The sequence below is a fragment of the Phaenicophaeus curvirostris genome, chromosome 8, assembly GCF_032191515.1.
Source record: "Phaenicophaeus curvirostris isolate KB17595 chromosome 8, BPBGC_Pcur_1.0, whole genome shotgun sequence".
Classification (NCBI taxonomy): domain Eukaryota; kingdom Metazoa; phylum Chordata; class Aves; order Cuculiformes; family Cuculidae; genus Phaenicophaeus; species Phaenicophaeus curvirostris.
The window spans coordinates 34,483,643-34,504,688 of NC_091399.1; the positions used below are offsets into that span (position 1 = coordinate 34,483,643).

The following is a 21,046-nucleotide window of genomic DNA, read 5'->3' on the forward strand; positions in this document are numbered from 1 at the left end:
AGTGGCCATTTTTTTTTTTCTTCAAACCCATGAAAACTAAATATTCTTATCTTATGGCTCTTACCTTGATAATAAATAACCCATTGTATTCTTGCTTTGAATGGTTCCTTGCTTTCTTAAGAGATATATTCGCACAACTTATGGGATAAGAAACAATTTCAGATTCAGAGGGTATCTTTCTCACTCCAGATCACTTTAGAAAACAAAGATTTAGATTTTCATGTTGTGGTGACTCTGTAGAGCCATCCAAAAGCCAGATGATAACTCACATCAGCTTTGGAGATGGGACACTGCCTTATAGAGACAGCAATGGGAAGAAGCTGAACTGACATTTCCTTGATGTATCTGGAAGCTACATGTTCCTCATAACACACTTCTATGATTATCTTCAATTTGCTGTACTGGGAAGCTTTTCCCTGCTCAGCAACCAGATGCACCAAAATTACAGTTATGTCACTGAGGGAAATAAAATTAGTTTCCTCCTCCTTCAAATTAAAAGGAGGATACAGGCTGGACAAGAGACACGCTGGTGCAATAGGACTTGATTGACTTTAATGTGGGAACAGTTGCACAGTTCAATATATTCCCTTGACAGAAAACTGGGAATTTGTTTCCAAAAGGGCAAAGGCCTCAGGGATGTGTCCTCATTCTTTGTGATTTGATCAGTGCCATCGTCAATGATTGACCACAGCATTTTGGAGTCCAATGGGCTCTGTGCTTCTTCTAGAAGTGCTTGCCCCGTGGTGTCCTGAAGCCTAAAGCTTTTGCTTGCAGCTAATCTACGGAAAACATTTACATATGGAAAAACAATGGGCTGGAGCCTGTGTCAGCTTTCTCCTCTGATTCTCTCTATATGCTCACTGTCTTTAACAGCACACCAGGCCACAGCTACAGCACGCAGGGAGCTTCAGGCACTGCCTTCCCAGAGGTAAGTCTGTCCCCCCAACAACTTTACATATAGGAATTATGGGCAGGTCAGTCAGCCCATCAATTTTGTCCTGACTTGAGGCATGTGCACACTGTGCTCTCTGTAAACAGCTACCAGAAAAGAAAATACTGGCAGTTGTCCAAAGCCCAAGCTAGGCATCGTAATTCCTTCTTATATGAACTGTTTGCACAATGGTTTTTCTTCCACAGAGAACTATTAAGCCTTCTGGAGCTTCCTTAAAAAAAATTACCATACTGTTTTTGTGTACTTGGAGTGAATTCCCTATGTAGGATAATTTGAAAGTGAATATTTTTTATATTATTTTTTCGTTGTAATTATTTAAAATTTCACAATGTGATGTTAACAAGTGTGTGTTGATAACCCGATTTTCAATCCAAGTCAGATCCTCATACCTCTGGGTTTTTTTCTCTGAACAATATAATTAACCTATACAAATATCATTTAGGTTTTGAAGGAAAGGAATAAACAAGTTACCCTTTTTATAAAGCTATAGTGTCATGATAGGAAAATGGCTGGATTTTCTTCTACAGCTATTAATTTCAGTCTTGTTCTAAAAGCAAATATGATTTAGAAGGATCAAAAAAGGTATCAGTGATAATTGGAACGTGGAGACAAGGAGAAGGCGGAAAGGAAAAAAAACGTGGTAGTGATACACTTAATTATGAAGGCTTACTCCGATAATCCCTTTTGAAAATGAACAAAGACGAGACTTTTGATGTTTGATGAACTTATCAAACAAGGCAGAATAATGAAGAGGTAAATGTAAAATCCAATCGAAGGTGAGCCAATTAAGTACTTCCTGAATTGCTGGATGATACAACCCACAAATCCTCCTGTCAGAGCAAAAAGGCATCAATACATGCATGTCCTCCAGCTCTGTGTTTGTCTGCAGGCTCCTGTTGTTTTCCTGAAGACATGGTGGCTTTTCATCTCATGCACTGATCTGCATCCACAGGCTCCCTTACTGAGCTGTTGCAGCTTTCATTTAGTAGTCTCTCTTCTACAGCCTCTGATGAATCCCCAATGTGCTCCACACCTCTGCTAATTATCAATATTTCTCTTTGGACTGCAGTCTCGTAAGTAAAACAGACTGCTCATTAGTTAATCACCAAAATAATAATAATGTTTTGGCTCAGAGTAACCCCTCAAAATGCTTTGAAGGCAGTGGCAAAGAGAGTTGTGTTAGCACGCCACAGATTGCTCCTCAAGACAAAGAAACACATTATAAAAATAAAGATTGTAGGAACAGGGAGAGAAATAGAGATCATAACAACTGATCTGGGAGGTGAGGGAAGTATTTTCTTGCTGGTGTATAACGATAGTCACTCTGTGCATAGAAAGGCTGATCCAAGGGCCATTATGATACAATTTCCTTACCATGTTCTGCATTTATACACTTCCTGTAATTTTTTTTCTCTCTTCTCAGAGTTTATGCATTTCCTTTTAGAAATAGCCATATTTCTAAATTCCTGCAATTTCCATAGTCAACGTGGCTTTGTACCTTGCCTTTCTCAGCTCTGCTGGTGCAGCCATTCCCACCACTCTGCAAAGCCCATGGAAATCAGTCCCTGATTTCATACTTGTTGGGGAAAATACTGACCATGAGTTCACAATGTTGTAAGCGTGAAATCAGTAGATTTCAGAACAGACCCAAGGTGATAAACACACATGCATATACGACTTCAAAGACCTTAGACTTCTTTCTCTTCCTTTCCTTAGAAGAAGCAGCAGAGATGCTGACTCTCCAGCCCCTGTCGACTGTCAGCTGAGCCAGTGGTCAGAATGGACCAATTGCTTTCCTTGCCAAGAGAAGAAAGTAAGATTCCACCATAATGTATTCATTTATCTTCAGATGTGTCTGTGATGAGGATGTACACACATTAATTATATATATTATACATATTCATCATTCTGAAGCATCCAGTAAATGCATCCAAATATGATGAAGATGCTCCTTGACTAGAGAAACTCTTACTTCATCTGGTGTAAACTAGGGAAGAAATGCATTTAAGCTAGCAGAACAGCAAAATGCATAAGCAAGGCAAATAGTGGAAGAATCAGGCCAGAATATTTGCCCTAGACTTTCTTCTTTTCTATCTCAGATTTAATTAAGTATCCCCTGATTCCTAATGCAAATATTCCAATGAAAAGAAATTAAAACCAACCTTCATTTATCAGGTCCTGTTCACTATTTTAATATAATTTCACATATGTCTTCATAATTCTAGAATTTATTTTCAAATACCTGACATAATTTTGCTTTCTACTGAGTTTATATTCCTGCATTGTTTGTTCCTATGCTTTTAATCAGCAAATTATTTGGCTCTCCTCTCTTTTTTTTATTTTTTTCCCCCTGGTTTAAAGAGTAGCAATTCTCATTAATAATCCATCATAAATGTTGCAGGATCAGTGTTGTAATTAGTGTCTGTGTCCATCTGAGCCTGCTGCATCCCAAGACAAAACATACGTAACTGGAAAAATTCCACATTATTTCCAAGATATAAAATAGGGAAGAGATTTTTTTTAAAACCAGTTATTCCAGACACCAGTTCACTTGTATGTACTTCAGGCAAATCTCCTGAGCACCCACCTACCTCTCTGCTGACTCTCTTTCATTTATCATGGACAAAGTCTTCGTGCCGCACAAAAAAGTAACAAGATAGATAAAAGCAATAGTTTAATTGCTTTGTAGCCTGTGGAGGTGATCTCTCTGGGGGATAAAAGTTGGCTGTTGGCAGTGTTTTTCTCTCTTATGTGCTTCAGCACCGGTACCGGAGGCTGGTGCAGCCGGCAAGGTTCCTGGGGCGGCAATGCGCAGGGCACCTCTGGGGCGAGCAGGCTTGCCATGCCGAGACAACATGCACTGGATCCCCTAGCTGTGGGAAGGACTTTCAGTGTGAGGAAACAGGTGAGTGAACTGGGCACAAAATCCTGCTAAGGAGATTTCAGCCCCAGACAGACAGACCTGCAATGATTTCAGTCCTCTGCCGTGGTCAGAGCTTTGCCAAAGTGTGTCCAGCCCCCAGCCAGTAGGATGATGAACTTGTACAAGAGAAAGCAGGAAATGTCCCTGTCTTTGCTTCCCCCCCCCCCTTTTACAGAAATCCATCCATGTTATACTCAGATTTGGATAGAAAGGAAGGCAGCGTGACATGGAAAAGGTTAATTTTTCAGTGGAACAAAGAGATCAGAAATATTCTGCTCCAACTGCTGTGTTACATGCTCACACACCCCTCCATGGGCACTAACACTCCCACAATGCACCGCGTGCTCCCCCTGAAATAGACATAGTTCAATCCTGAATCCAACTAGCAATCTGTTGGGGTGATTTATTTATTTTTAGCCATCCCCAGCTCTGAGGATTGGGATATAATACGGCTGTTAACTGAAAGGTTGACTAGCCTTGACAGATTTTTGTTCTTATACAAATGGCTCAAACTCTAGCTTTGAGCATTTAATGAAAATTCTATTGAAATTTGGAACTACAGGCCAGCTCTATGACCAGATCAACAGCTGGAGCAGGTTGTCATAATTCCATTGAAACAAGGGCAGCAGTACCAGTTTCCTCCTGCCACGAACATCATGTCAAGGCTTTCTCCTCAATCCCAGAAGCAAAAATGTTGCCCTGCCTGCAAATATACATTGTTGAGCTATAATTATTGCAATAAACTTTCTAAATACCTCCTGCAATGGGGAGGAGTAAAATTGCACTTTAATTTGATAGAGCAGACTTCCTTAACCCAAGTGGAGAAGCTATTGCTTCCTGTAGCTTGCTTCCAAGGGCATGATTTTAGATAATAAAATTATCAGACCACAGAGGTAACCTCTACTTGATTCCCGTCTCATGGGAACCCAAGGGAGCAGCAAACTTGGACTTCTAGCTGCGCTCACTCCAGGCTGCAAAGAAAAACCTCCTCAGAAGGATTTGGGAAAAGTAAGCCCCCAGTGGAATAGCACTGCGTGTAACACCCAAGATATGGGTGGAAAACAGGACAATCGGTGCAAGCTGCCAAAAATGTTTTCTGAAGGGTAGATAAACAACATCTGTACTTGCGCACTTTAGGTCGCTGTATTAAACGGCATCTTGTATGCAACGGAGAGCCAGACTGCAGAGATGGATCTGATGAGACTAACTGTGAGGATGAAGACATTGAAAGCCCTTGTGAACATCTGTTCCCAATCCCAGGGTCTGAAAAAGCAGCCCAAGGGTGAGTAATTAATCTCACTGCTACTTTCACAATCAAAACAGGATTAAGTTTTTTTCATATTGCTCTTCCTTAGTGATAGCAGTGCTCTGTGAATTGATAGGGAGCTGTACGAAACCTAGAAGGAGAGTCACTGTCCCATCTGACCATGCGTAGCAATGAGGGAGGTAGGAGAGTTCATTTCACCTTTTATTTCAAACCCTGTGTTGGATTTATTATCCAACCTTGGCCTTTCCTAGCCACTCTGTATTTGTGATGTTCTGTTGGTACTCATGTAAAAATATAACCCAGTTGTCTCACAGCTTTCTCCAGCTAATAAAAGCAATACATTCAAGCAAACTATAGACTCTGGAGATGTGACATCCTGGTGGCATCCATCCTTAAAGAGAAGACTTAACTCCAGGATTTAGGATTTCAGAGCACAGATTCAAGGCAGAGAGCCTGAGCTCCATGTGAATATATGAAGGGTACATACTCCCATCAATAAAAAATTGTTACCCTGTTCAGTTTCAAATTTTGGTTAGGTAATACATGCAACAGAGAGACCAAGAACAACTCAAAAGGCAAGTTGTATATCATGACATTCTTGGTTTAAATCTTGTGCTTTTACAAAGACACTGCCTAGTTTCACTTGTAGAATATGGGCTACAGTATGAGAATGTAGTCAGCCGTTAGATAACTTTCCCATCAGCTCAATCCAATAGTCTCTGGAGTCCATGAGACAAATGTCTCTCTGGTCCAGGATCTGGGAGAGTCCATCAAAAGTTTTTCAAGACATACTTTAATTTTCACTTAGTACCCCATTTAATACTGCTCTCTGATGCATTTCTGCTGCAGAACACACAAAAGAATAGTCTTGGTCTTAAAGATGATTCCTCGTTGTGAGGAGAAATGCTGCAGTCTAGTTTGACTAATGCTTGCATGTGGGGCCATGGAATTAGAGGGAATATTAAGTAACAGGTGGGATTTCAGGGGGTAGCAACTGTGATGGCTGGAGAACAGGAAGAAAGAGTCACAAGGAAATAACAAGAAAGAGCCTCGGCAAAGTTCAAGCTGAATGCAAGTCTGCTAACTCCTGAGAAATGGGATCATTCTTAAAAGGAAGGAGATGAAATTAAGATAGAAAACAATTACAGGGAATTCCAGGAAATGCTTTGTGACAGTGAGATGCATTAGTCTCATGGAAGACCTGGAGGAATTCCAGGACTTTCAGACTTTAATGACTGTTTTTGCTGGGATGGACTGGACAACTTAACTTATTTCTTCCATTTCTAGCAGACTAGTCCAAACCAATATCTTAGAAATAAAACAGCCATTTTCCTCCTATTAGCTTTGGAAAAAAAATGGCAAAGTCATAACAAACTCCACCCTTGGATTCTAGGTGCTATCCAAATTCAAAAGTCGGAGACCTGAAGGCAGATAACTTGTAGTGTCAGGAGACCAGAAAGAACAGGGACTGTTAGGGAAATGAAACAGGAGTTCTGGTTAACTTTCTGAATGTTGCTTCTTTCCAAGATACAATATATTAACACAGGAAGAGAGACAGTATGTGTATGATCCCAGTTTTTTGGGGGGGCACTGTGAGTATGTCTACAATGGAGACTGGCGGGAGCTGAAGTATGATGTTGCATGTGAACGTCTGTACTACGGAGATGATGAGAAGTATTACCGCAAACCTTACAACTTTCACATCTACCAGTTCCTGGTAAGTACTTTGAGTGGTTAAATTTAGCAGTGCTTTCCTAGCTAAAAGCAAAACTTCCCATAAAGGTATTATGTACATTTTATTATTCATTATAGGTTGTCTTTCAAGACACCTTTCTCTACCTGTCCCTAAGACAGCGTGCAATCAACGATATAAATGCTGGTTTATGGCACCTCAAGGGACTAATATGCTCTATCACCCAGACATGCCCACTGCTTACTTTAGCTTAGTCAGAGCCAAAAGAAATGTTTTTTTTCCTCTTAATTTTGTTATTAATGAGCTGTACAACTTGCACAACCCACTTGTCTCTCTAAGGATGAAGTGGGCGTGTGCAAGATGGAAACAACGTTACCAGTTCAATCTTTGAAAGCATTTTATGTCTGTGGCATGGCTACAAGGGATGCAAATCCAAATTCTGAGTGAGACAGATCCTGAAATCCATCACCATGTATCACAACACCTACGCTCTATGGGTTCACATCTGATGTTGGAGATGGAACCAAGCAGAGCAGGGATTCAACACAGGTCTCCCACATCATACGTGGGTGCCCTAGACACATTCTTGAACATCTACTGTGCTTTTTGCAATAAATCAATAACACGCATTATTCCAGGGGAATATTACAGCCACTGGCTCAATGCAAGCAGCTTTCATGTCCTCCCAGCAGGCAGAGTTTCCTGTGCCCCTTAGCCCCCAGCTTGACTCACCACACAAGGCCATGTTTTCTTACCCCTCTATCTGCTGCTAGCAGTGGAAGGACATCTATACCATGGTCAGGTACTGAGGAACCCTTGAGCACACCCCATACACATCTTGACTTGAGAGCTTTTACCTGTTGAGGTCTAGGAAGTAAATCAAGATAGGTATTTTCAGTGTTGGTAATTTTGCTGGCTTTTTATAGATATGGCAAATAGCACAGCCCAGATTCAGCAAAGCTGCTTGGTTCCTTATGCCAGCAAAGTAGAGCTGTCAAGGAAAAGGTCACTTCTCTAAAACACAGGCAAAATAATGTTTGCTTTCTACTGTTGCCATTGCAAGTGGCTGGATCACTGCTGTTGAATTTTCTTCCTAAATAAATTCATCCAGAAGCAGACTGGAGAGAAAAAAAAAATCACTCCAAATCCTCAGGATTTGGTAGAGCTGTAAGAAACTGGAAGGAGGGTTTTATTACAGGAAGCGACAAGCTAGCTTAATAGGCACCACTACCAGCTCTGTCTGTAACGGTACTGCTTTGAGTGGCTAAACACAAACCTTTCCCCTGCCTGGAGATGGATGAAGCAAAAGTCATGGCTTTCTTCATGTCTCATATTTCCAAATGAAATGGCATGTGACTTAATTCTTTCTTACACATTGACTGAAACCAGTGTCAGAGCAGTCAGGAGCATCATGGGCTTCAAAAGAGGCACCATCAGCTCCTTAAAGAAATAGGGATAAGAAGGAATGAAAGTACCCGATAAATTGATGTCTGCTCCTTTCACTTTAGGCTCATGCTGATTCTGGGTTTGCTTTTGAATTTTACGATGATTCAAAGGATCTGCTTGATGCCCTCAAAAGTGATAAATCCAAAACAAAAGGTTTTACCATTGGAATTGGGCCTGGAAGATCAGATTTCCTGTTAAACCTAGGCTTTACTTTATCAAGTGGCAAAGGATCCCTGAAGAATTTCACACAGTACACTGCAAAGGTAAAAGAAATAATAAAAAAAATCAGTGATGCGTATGCTCCAATCCCATCATCTTTGCATCACATGGTCTGATTGTAACTTATGTCAGTTTATACTCTCAAATGCATTTTTTAACACATTGTAATTGTACCTTAATTTCTTTGTGTAATTGCAAATGTATGATCGTTAGTAATCTTATTTGTTGTTCTTATTACATTTTAGAAAACAGGGAATGGGAATAAAATTGAATTACGAAGTACCACAACACATGCCATATCACCCCCATCCTGTTTCATGGCTACATTAAGCACATAAATAAAAATACATTTAAAATGATGATGAGGGAGGAGGAAATATAAAGATGCTGATCAAAACAGTTGTCCTCAGGGAATGATCTCTGGTAGCAAATACATCTTGTTCAAATTAATACAAGCTGCCTTATGGTGGGGAAAGATGCTACTTTTTATGGGAGGTTAAAATACTGTGTTGAAAAAAAAGAATACCTGATAATAGTGTATATTTCTCAAAGTGGGTTTATATTACGGACTAGGTGTGATGATCTCTTTCCAATCTAATAACATGAGTGCTGGTATTTCCCACATTTCCCATCCCCATCTCCACTTCTCTCATAGCTGTTGGAAGAAAACAATAAATAGGAATTACTTTGATGGTGTTCTGAGCTCAAATGCCCTTAAAAGCTGTTTGAAATGGGCATTTTTACTGCATTCACTATGCCTTTGTCCACACTCACATGACGTTTGCAGCTAAATGATGATCAATGATTGGAGGAATCCTTTAAATGGCTGTTCTGGTTGCATGGGAGCCTTGTCTGAGCAGTGGGCAATCTAGAAAAGGAGTAGTGGATTTGATGGTATATCCAGGAAATCCTCCCCCTGTCAGTGTTCTCCTGTCTGGGGTAACATTCCACTGCTGGGTTGGGCTAGGCTTGCCATGAGCCCTTGTCCTCAATCACTGGCTGAGGCTTTGATAAAAGCAAGAGGGAATAAGCAGCATGGAAAAGAGGGCAGAAAAAGAAATAGCAGAAATGAAGGATGGAGGGGGATCATGTGGAGCCCCATTCTGAAAGTACTCACACATCAACAAAAAAAACCCTGATAGCATCGAAGCCCATGGCTTTGCCCTCTACCTCATACAGCACACAAGAAAGACACTAAAAATAAATTGCTACCAATTTGACTTAAGTCTGGGCTTGTTTTCATGCCTTCACCATACACTCAGAGTCAGAGATCCAGGCTTTCCTGTGTAAACATAAAGACTTGAAATTATTATTTTTTTTTTATATAAGTGAATAGTGAATGGCACCTTCTGTTTTCTTTACCTGTAGGAGATTGGATTCATTAGAGGTGTGACGAAGGTGCAGACAGCCTGTTTCAAGATGAGAAGGGACAACATTGTTTTGGATGAAGATGTGTTGCTTTCCCTGCGGGAGCTTCCAAACACCTACAACTATGGCATGTATGCCAAATTCATCAATGACTACGGCACCCATTTCATGACATCTGGTACTCTAGGGGGCATCTTCGAGTACATCTTTGTCATCAATAAGGAGGAAATGAGAAAAAAAGGTTAGAAAACTACAAAATAGTCCCTACGCACAATTTCCTGCTCAAAATTAGGCATTTCCAACCTGTACGCTATGGGGTGGGTATGGTCCACCAGAGTATTTCATCCATATCCAGCTGCTCCCCACAGCCATCAGGTCCCTGGTCCATGGGAGGGTGGGTGCTCATTGGCATCTCTTTGCTGAGCATGTCCCTTCACATGACAGACACATACACATTACAAGCCCAAAAATGCACAGGGAGGAGTGGGTTAGAGGTGTGCATGCGCCATTCACAGGATGGACCCACTACTGGCCACATAGCAGGGGCTAAGCTTAAGTGTCACCAAAATTGCTTCCCAATCTAATTTCAGAAAAATCTGGGTCAGATTTTGGTAGTTTAAAAGGAACCCAAGTGTCCATTTCTCCATTTTTTTCACTCTCAGGCTCTAGATTTCTCTCAGCTTCTCCTGTTTCTCATAGTCTTTGTTCTGGCCACTCTCATGCACGCTCAAGGACCACAAACTCATCCATAGTAAAAAATTATAGCCGACTAATGATTTAGCCTCCTAGTAGTCAGGGTTTCCATTTTCTGTAAATTGAAATAATGCATTGCATTTGGCTGTACCTCTCGACTTTACTCTGGTTAGCGTCATATCTGAAGACTAACAGACCTCTGGTAGCTCCAATTCTCAACAAATTAGAGTGTATGAGGCTGGAAAGCCATATCTCTAAATCTCAGTTAACAAAATGCACACCACAGATATCTAGAGTGTGAGAATAGCCATTACTTGTGAGCCAAAGCATAACATTTTTCCTAATCAAAAACATAAGATGCAGAATAATAATAATATGGTACTTTAGTACAGTAACTGGCTTGTCAACTTTTGCAAAGGTGTTGACAATTCAGTAGATCCCAGTTCCCCATAGGACCATCACTCTGCTCTGCTGATAGTAATGGTGCCTTGGTAACTCCAGGCTGGACATTTATGCAAAAGAAAAATGTGGTTTTGGACAACAGCTGCAAATTGCTGCAATTCCATTACTTTCCACATGTCTGTCTAAAGCCTGGAATGGTTTGGTGTCATCAGCTCTAGGATTAACTGTGCACTCCATACTGAGCATTAACCATGCCAATTTTTCCACAAAAAAAATTAACTGAGAGAATTTTCATCAAGTTCCTGAACTACTAGTGTTTGGAAACATGATGCCTCTTCATTTATTCGCTTTGAAGAGTGAGTGATATAGAACTGAAGAAGATCTTGGCAAGCAAGTCTTCAGGAAGCAGACTGCCAATTTCAGAGGAAAAATGAATCAAGAGTATGTAGAGAGAGGGTATTATTTTGCTTCATCTTGTGCTTGCTATGTATATAAGGAGGAGATTTACTGCTATGAGATGCCCTATTTTAGGAAAGAAGGATGTTGAAATATGTTGAAATTGAGCAAAAGACAAAAACGTGCCCCAGCAGAGAAGTAATTTTCATTCTAATGCAGCATGCTTTTGTGATTTTCATTTAACCCAGACTTTCTAGTGAAATCCACATTTACCAAGTCAGCAGTGCTCTTAATCATACAATGTAGATCCCAAAAGAACCTCCATGCAGTGGCCAACGTGCCACTGTCTAAAACAATTTAATGAAAAACTCACTTTCAGTGGCAACCACAGCTATGCTTGAAGACTGGTGTTTGCAAGAGGATTAGCTGCCTCCCCTGAGGAATGGTTAAGATCAGGATATAAGTGCTCAAGTCTTAAAAATCAGAGCTTCAGAAGACAAGTTTGAAGTCATGCAGATACCTGGAGATGTACTGCTGAGTCCCCATGGGGCTGAGCAGCAAGGCACTTTACATCAGCCACTGCATCCTGAGAGCCCACCTAGCCCAGAAGGCTGCATCTTAAATACTATGGAAGAGAAATCACTTTTTTTTAAGATATACCAGTGACTAAAGCATGCAACCAGGAAAAAGATTCCTAGGCTGAATCCTCCCTAAACAAGCGACAATTTGGATGGTTGCTGAGCATGCAGCTGGGAATAGGCACGAGCTCGACTTTAGGCATCTAGAAAATCTGAATTTTGAAAATTAAGTCTCCTTCTGGGTTTAGATACCCAGGAATAGACCACAGCTTAGCAGCATAGAGCTTCAGACTGCAGTTTTGCTGCCAGACACATTTCTGGCTTTCAGGCCGCAAGGGCTTGTGTGGATGTGGTCATGAGCAAAATATATATACATGTCAGAACAAGGTCCCTTGTTGCTCTGCCATCAATATTTTTCATTACTTGTTTTTAAAATAGATTGTTATGGTTCTATTATTTAGCAGAAAACAGTATAATGTGTTCACACATTACAGGAACATTTATGGGAGAAACATTATGCACAGACTAAATTAGAAAGAGTCTTCATATATTCTGATTAATTCAAAATGCAGCAGTAAATCTTATCACTCGAGCACATTTAACTATCGCAAATTATATCATATAAAAAAAAAACCTATCAGGGCTCCCCCCTCAAGAGCCAATGTATTCTATGGCCACCCTTTTGCAATGATAACCACTTCTCATTTATCAAGACCCGATCTTGCTGCAACCAATAGCAAATTGTATTGACAGACCCTCGCTGAACATAATTACTCAACGGGAACCATGGTGAATCAATTAATCAGGGTGTTCCTCAAGTTTAATTTTGTGGCACTCCAAAACCAAGATAAGCAATCACTCACATTGCTTTGGGTGAATGAACTTTACCCACTGTGTTTACAACTGTTGAAGAGTTTAGTGCAAGTAATTGAGTGCTACACGTTTAATCTTTCTCAAGGGCCTAGTTTTGCAATGGTATGTAACTCCCCTTGAAGTCTTGAATATGCTTCAGCTCTCACCAGTTTGAATTCAGGACTTGTAGTCCTTTTCTCAGGATGCTGAGCCGCTCTGCTGGTTAGGAACCCCCAAGCCAACAAGCAGATCTGTGCCCTGTGTGGCTCCATCGAGCTTCTCCTGCCGGGTGTGCAGGATGGAGAAAAAAAGCAGAGCTATGGGCATTTTACCAGTACTTAAAACACAAGCAAGACAAGACACTGCTCCAAGGAGATGAGGTGAGACAGTTCAGCAGACAACACTTTGGGTTGGGGCTTAGCTGAAGGTCCAATCTTTAAGCCACGATGCATAAATCTCACTGACCTCTCTGCCTCCCTTTCAAAACCAGGGTATTGATCACCAGGCTGCTTTGTAAAACACTTTAAGGTCCTTCAACAAGAAAAGCCACGTAAAAGTTACCTATTACTTACAATACTCATATTTATTGAAATCAAAGGATTTTCTAACTACTACAGAAGATGGCCATATCTTTGCACCACACTGAAGTGTGTACATTAAACCAGTCTGTATGAAATATGTGCATGGCTTACCTTGGTGAAACCACCTCATTAGTTCCCTTCTTCCCTCTGCAGTTGCTTCATGGGCCTCCAGTTACATATTTTCATTATGTACATGGCAGTGGTGATAGCAGCACCCCATCTGCAGACAGAAAGGCTTTGGCAGCTCTCAGCAGACACACCTTTAGCAAGCTGTGCTACTTAAGGGTAGTACTCAAGGGTGCTACTTAAGCCACGAATACATGGGTCAGATCCTGAGTTTAGGTAAATTAGCAAGGATCTATTGATTTCAGCTGCTGTTCCCAGCTTGTCCCAGTTACAAGTTAGTTTTGTTAAAAGGAAAAAAAAAATAGACAAAATAAGTCAATATACGCTTGAAACCTTGTGTTAAGAATTTTACTTTCTTGTAATACTAATATTTTACAGTAAACACATTGCCTTACTCACTTATTAGGTGATAGGCCCGATATATCCCAATAAAATATTGTTATTGACACTGAAAGATTAAAGGCTGTCCTCTGTGCAGAACAGCTCTTGACTTTGAAAAAGAGGCCATGCAAATAACTGAAAAGAAACAAGTAGGAAAATGAACATTCTTTCATTCTGAATGAGTCACTGGTTTTACTAATTTCCTTTCTGTTTCGCAGACATCAGCGCTGAAGAGATAAGTGCCTGTATTGGCTATTCAATTGGCCTTACTGCCAGCGAGAGTAAACTGCATTTGGAAGCATCTGTGTCACGTTCTGACTGCGCAAAGAGAGGACTTCTGAAAACTGGTATGATAGCAGGGTAGATGTCTGCACAGACATCTTGAGTCGCTTCTTTCGATCACTTGGGCATGGAGTTTCAAGTAGGGTCACACAAGGGTATGAAGAAAGGAGCTCTGGTGCCATGCCCAACTTTGGCTCAAGCCCAGTTGTGGGACTAAAGTGACTCTGGGTCCAAGTTTTCAGGAGCACTGATTGAAAGAGCAGGAATTAAAGTAGCAATACTTGGATTAGAAACCCATGTAAATAAAGGCACAGGGGTGGCTGGAAGGTCGCAATCCCTGTAGCCATGACAGGGTATGGAGGGCAAGGGCAACATGGCAAGTATTAAAGAAGTAAAAACTGACTACAGAAAGTACTGATAGAGGCTAGGAAGCCCCTGATTTGTAAATCACTTAACCACATATACATAGCATGATCTACTACCCACATGCTAACTAGAAACCAAGGCTGGAGGTGTGCAAGCTCTTCAGATCCTGCCAGCTTAGAGCATTTGGGATGCTCAACTTGTCACCAACCACTTTGTGATAACACAGCAGGGCTTGCCCTGTGAGCAGGGCATACCGAGCTCCCATTGATTTCAGGAGGCAGCATCAGTGCCATTTGCACGATCGATCTTACCTCCATTAAGCAGTTTCTAGTGTATGTGTGGAAACGGTAACTAAATAATACAGGTGTAATTCAACTTTTCAGATACTGGGAGCAACAGTGCAGTTGTGGAAGATATTATTTCCCGGATTAGAGGTGGAGATACCAGTTACACCGGAGGGCTCTTAAACAGTTGGGATGGCAATATGTATCGTCACTGGGGAAGGTCATTAAAATATAATCCTGCTGTTATTGATTTTGAGGTAAGGCTTTTCTGCAGGTGAAGAAACTCTGCTGCTATAAGGAATGAAAGTGTAGTCGAGCAGATCATTTTGTATTTTTATTGTGATCCCATCACAGAACAAGATTAAATGTAATGGGCCACTGATCTGGTAACCTCTTATTCATTTCACAATGGGGAGTACATCTCCCACCAGCTGCATCCACAGGGAGACGGACAAGGAGCTTAATGCTGGATTAGTGCCGAGTTAGGTTTTTGATGTGCCCCCAAATAGCTTCCCAATGAATGGCTTTCCATGGTTGCCTTCATCCCTATTATTCTCCCTGATTCAGTCCACTCTCCAGTATAAGCAGGGGACTCTCAGTAGGCTGGGGAAGGACTCCTGCTCCCTCAGCAAAGGCTCCGCATAGACCCCCCCTGCTTTCCATCTGCCTCAGAGCCACAGCAGCTGTGCCTAACCTCTGCAGACCATGGTGGGTATAGCTGTGAGTGCTTCCAGGGGGATCATGTCTGCTTTGTAAGGTGGGTCCTGTCTTTTTCAATGTTCCAAGAAGATGGCTTATGCCCATACAAATCAGCCAAGATCTACTCTTCTCTTTTGTTTAATTGGTTGCCCTGCAAAATTGAAAGATCACTGAAGCATCCTACAGGGCTTCAGAGATGGGGAGAGGATGGAAAGGGAGTGAGAAGAGGAACCTATAAAGAAATAATCCAGATCCAGAGACTGCAGAGATGTGTTGAGCTGGGCACAACTCCTTGGCTGCGGTCAAGAGTACCACATCTACCTCCAGATGCTCTCATCACTGGTCTGCTCCAGGAATGCAGCTGTGGCGTGTGGTGGAGGGAACCTCAGTCATGGCAGACACTGCTGCTTCCATCCCTCTCATCTTTATCTCAAAGCACATCCACTCCTCACTCTGGCAGAAGGTGGGAGAAAAGAAAAAGGAATCAGGAATTATCTGTGTTATTGGCAGAGTAAGAGAGACTCTGCAAACCTTCCCGGGCAGCACCCTGGCTCCAGAAAGCCCAGATAACATAGAAGAACTTTCAGGTCCAGCTGCAGGTTATTCACCTTTCTGCACAAGTTCCCATCAATTCTGAGCAAAATTTACTGCAATTTTCCAGTAAATCATGGGCTGAACTCTCTGTTGGCTGCTCTGAAGCTCAGCAGTCACTACCAATAAGTGCCCATGTCCACTTCAGCAGCTCTTATCTGCAGCTCCCTCTCGTTTGTTAAACAGGCTTGTGCAAATTTGTCTAAGAGCTCTTCCCAAACCCAGATGATCCTCCCCACAAATTACTCAGTGCATCTTGTGCAACGAGACAATGCCCAGCTCTTCTCTGGGACTGGTTTCCACCAATTCCAGCCAAGATCCACAGCATTAGCACAGATGCATGGATGGACGAATGTAAATACATGTCCTTACACCAGCCCTGAGCTTTCAACTTTAATATTTATTTGAATATTAAGATTCAGTTGTGTGAGTTATAAATAGCTGCATAAACTGTACTGGTTTTGCTTAATGGCACATAGGAACTGGATTTTGCTACTGGAAATATTATGAGCATGTTATATTTTTAAAGCTGTAAATGGCCTAATATTATTTCTCCCAATCAAAGGGCAAAAAGTGGGTAGGTAAAGTTCTCCATGCTCAGCATCTACTGGATGGTTCACAATCTGGTCGCCATTAGCGGTAAATTGGCATTAAGTTTTGATAATAAATACTGTCCAAAGCTCTTGCCAAAACATTTTGGTTCAAAAAAGCAAAAAGCTTGCAGATTGTGACGGTACTAAGAAATCAATGACAGTACTAAGAAATCAATCAAAAAAATGGGCTTACTGGAGTGTTCTAATTTATCATTTGAATCCACACTGAAACGCCAAAACACGTCCAGAAAAGCTAATCCCATACAAACCTCTAAGATGAGGAAGGTTTTGGAACGGTGGTTTCTCACTGGGGCCCGTCAGTCATGGCAAAACATTTGCATGATGTACATGAAGCTGTCAAGGAAGACAAATGAGATTTTTCTGTGCCCCGAGTTTATCCAGCGATGTCACAGTTCTCTGACTGTGGTATGGTAACATCTCACTGGGCACCCAGCTAAAATTTTCTCTGTGCTATCCATCTCCATCCTATGCAGCTGCAGCCCATCCATGAAATTCTCCACAGAAGCAACCTTGGTGACATGGAAACCAAACGGCAAAACCTCAAGCGGGCTTTGGATGATTACTTGTTGGAGTTCAATGCCTGCCGCTGCGGACCATGCCAAAACAATGGTGAACCCGTTTTGGTGGGAGACACCTGCTTCTGCCAGTGCCGACCAGGGTACGGCGGCCCTGCCTGTGAGCAGACTAAGCGCCGAGGTAAGAACCTGATGTGCACCCACAGCACAGGAAGGCCAGAGGCAGCAAAGGGACAGGGTTTTCCCCACCACATTGTTAACCACCAGCCCTTTGCACCCATGCATGAACCAAATCTTTCCTTCTGCATCATTTCTGTTTCTTTGCGATCCTAAACATCCCTGCAAGAGAATTGTATTAGCAGCTCAGGTGATTATTATCAATAATCTAGTGGAAATGAAGATGTGTTTAATAGCTGGAGACTTGTTGACACGTTGCAGAGGGCTGAGGTGTGGTGTGATGGCAGCAGCCTGGCAAAGCCCAGCTGCTCACATTTCCTACCAAGGGGTGGGCTCTGCTTGCAAGCAGTGCTCTGTGGAACCAGGGAAGTATCTATTTTGAGGGAGAAAAAAATATGGTTTTCCAAAGTGACAGGCTTTTATTTATGTTTTCTTTATTCCTTTATATGCTATCCTAAAAAATGAAATGCATGGCAAAAAAAGCCAGTCTTGGAACATGCTTTTTTTTATTTCAAAAAATGTCACAGTTCTTTCAGGATATTTTTGTCCTGATTTGTGATGACAAAAAAAAAATCCAAATCTCAGCACATGAAGCTGGCAGAAAAATCTATCTTCAGAGCAGTTCCACCAGGCAGAGCTCCAGACCTTCAACTATGTGCTCATAACTAGGATCTTGCCACTGGAAAATCAAAGCTGTGATGAGATAAGGAGTTAGGGCAGAGCTGGATAGAAAGTTTATGAAGCTGAACTCAAAAGCACTGCTTCAGTGACTGAAAAGTGGTTTTCTTTAAAAATATCAGAGGTTGCGTTGTCTCCAAATCCAAGGAATCTGCCTTAAAGGACAAGCTTGTAAAGCTCAGGACCTGGACCCCAAACACCCCACCAAACTGGCCAGCCCTTGAGCTACCTGCTTTCAGCAAACACTGGGTACAGACACATCTCCAGCTCACAGACAATTTTTAGTTCTATATTTTTAGTTCCAAAACTCATTTAGGATCAAACCCAGTTGGTTTTTTTTAAAGCACGATGTTTCAGCAGTCTGGAAACCCAGCTTTCCACCCAGCACTAAGTAAGAGTGCACACATCTATTTTTGCTGTCTGGATTAATAAAGTGACCAAGCCAGGCATGAAGGCCAGTTGAGTAAATAAAAAATGACAGTAAATGACAGCCATCAAGCATTCCCATCATTCAGGAGCACCACCATAATCCATAGTATCGAACGCTCCTGACAACTTAGTCTGTACTGTAATGGAAAAGTTTTGAAATGACCCATCTCTAAAGGGATGGCCAGGCTTTTCAACCCCCCCCCCCCAATATTAGGAGACTTTTGTCCCTCTGCCTTGGTCTGAGGTGAGAATGCCAGTGCAGAGAGAGCAGTCAGCTGCCCTTTGGGAAAGGAAACCCAAGCTGCAGCTTTTCATATGAGCAGAGAATAAAAGGAAACAGCATGTCTGAAGAAGGAGATGCTGCTTCACCTCCTGTTTCAAAGCACCTTGATCTCAACAGCCTTTAACGTGCTGGGCACGGCTGGGACGGATCAGGGAGCCCCTCTTGCAGCAGAGGTTGCAGGCAGAACTGAAATCATGAAACTGCTGGGGAAATTCAGCTCAATTTTCCTCCCGTGGTCCCACCCAAAGTATGCTGCTGCAGTCAGGCCATATGTAGCACTTCAGATTGAGTACTTTTTTCTCTTTTTCCCATTTTTTTAATGTGTTTACAGGCAGTGAGACAAATGGGCACTGGAGCTGCTGGTCACCGTGGGGTCCCTGCCAGTCGGGCACAGCTCGGCGCAGCCGGCAGTGCAACAACCCAGCCCCGCAGGGTGGAGGGGAGCCCTGCGTGGGGAGGGATGTGCAGAGCAAAGCCTGCTGAAAGCCCACTGGACAGCATCGCTCCCCACAGGTACATGGTTGAGAGTGGTTTACAGTCTGTGCTGGGCTATAAATAGGGGCATAATCCTTCAATGGAATTATGCTGGGGAGAAGTAATTGTCAGCTACTGCATCTCTGTATGTATTGAGACGTGTTGGATTCACTGTATAAAACCAGACCAATTGCTCAGGTTGACTGAATGTGTGCCTGGCTGCCCCCTTGGTCCACAAGATGTGATGGGAACCCCACCAGCTCACAGCAGCCAGGCTGCACCCCAGGAGATGCTGAAGCACCCACATGGGTGGCTTTGCTGCTACAACATGTCATGAAATACATTTAATAAAAGTGTTTACATAAGTAAGCTTGACTCACAGAAGTTTTTATATTTGCTTTTGGAAAACACATTACAAGCTCATGATCCTTGCATTTTTGTGCAGTTGGTATTGACATATGTACCATGAAATTTTTATAAGTTGGCGCTGTCAGATTTTTAAGTCCAGCATATTGGCCAGGGCTGCATTTGCAGCAAAGCCATATGCTGCTCTGTATGGGAGACGGCTTAAGCCTAAAGACACCAAAGAATCATTGTAAAATGTGAACCCAAACTGACAAAGAATCTGAAATAAATAAATAAAGCAATAAATAAAGAAGCTTGAACACAACCATTGGGCAGAGGATGTTCACACACAAGAAAAGGCTACTCTTCCTTAAGATCAGTGATGAATTGACTATTAGCACACAGGCGTTTTATCTCCCAGGCACCCAGAGCTGGAGAAGATGCTAACAGGCTGCTTGATTTAAGGGGCTTTTTTGAATGTAAGACGTAAATCTCGGCACAAGAATACACACAGTATTGAACTGTATCCAGAGACTGCAGTGACAGCCTGCAGCTCCCTCTTCTTAATGAACTGCCACAAAAACCTGGGGTGGATGGAAGTCCAATGGCACTTCATTTTACTGTGCTTTTCATTACAAGGAAAGAAGACAAAAAAATAAAAAAGCTCTGAGAAGGAATCAGGCATTATGACAACCAACAACAGCAACAAAACCTCAAAGCACAAAGGAGCACTTCTATATACCTTTGAATGGAAAGAGAGGCTAGAAAGGAATCATGGTTCAGTGAAAGAAATTGCACAGCTATAGCTCTGATTCTTGGAAAGGCTTGTTTTTCAACGCATGTCAGTGGTGATTTAGAGTCTGACTCTTAGCTGATGTAAATCAGTGTCGCTCCTTCACCGCAGCTGATTTATGCTACCTGAAGATCTGGACCCATATTTTATTTTGTGTGCACGTTTGCCAAAGGACCATTTTTTCACTGCTTCTCTTCTGCTTGAAAATGAAACTATATACTGGGTTTGTATACAAAACCAATAAACCATGTTGTCTTTAATACTGAGGTGTTAACTGTTCTGTGAAAAATCACTATGATTAGTGGTAAAGTTGTGGCCTTTTTGCCAACTTTACTTTTCCAGGTAAAGGTGATATTCACCCAGACATGAGTTTCCTCCCAAAGGCTTGAATCTGATACCTTCTATGTTGGGAAAATGCAGCAGCATGAAGCACCCGGGTATCACCATGATATAGAAGCCTCAGAGGAATGTGAAATGTAGGACAGAAACAAGTTTTCCCATCAATGGTTTTATCAATACTGTTTGGCATTGGGCTGGTAGGGTATGTAGAAACATGAGACAGAACTCTTACATTAAGGACTGGTTTGGCTCCTAGGTGATTCTTACCTTTACACTGACTCTTTAGAACTCAGGAAAATG

General features: G+C 42.0%; 1 protein-coding gene across 1 annotated transcript; it reads left to right on the top strand.

The window, feature by feature from the left end:
* The first annotated feature begins 641 nt into the window (after positions 1 to 641).
* On the top strand, positions 642 to 20,819 carry C8A (complement C8 alpha chain). The gene is made up of 11 exons (XM_069861884.1): positions 642 to 928; positions 2,669 to 2,765; positions 3,713 to 3,857; positions 5,013 to 5,157; positions 6,670 to 6,859; positions 8,344 to 8,544; positions 9,869 to 10,109; positions 14,096 to 14,224; positions 14,909 to 15,066; positions 17,187 to 17,409; positions 19,127 to 20,819. The coding sequence occupies exons 1-11, from the start codon at positions 810 to 812 to the stop codon at positions 19,276 to 19,278; spliced, it is 1,800 nt and encodes a 599-aa protein (XP_069717985.1). The 5' UTR covers positions 642 to 809; the 3' UTR covers positions 19,279 to 20,819.
* The last annotated feature ends 227 nt before the right edge of the window (positions 20,820 to 21,046 follow it).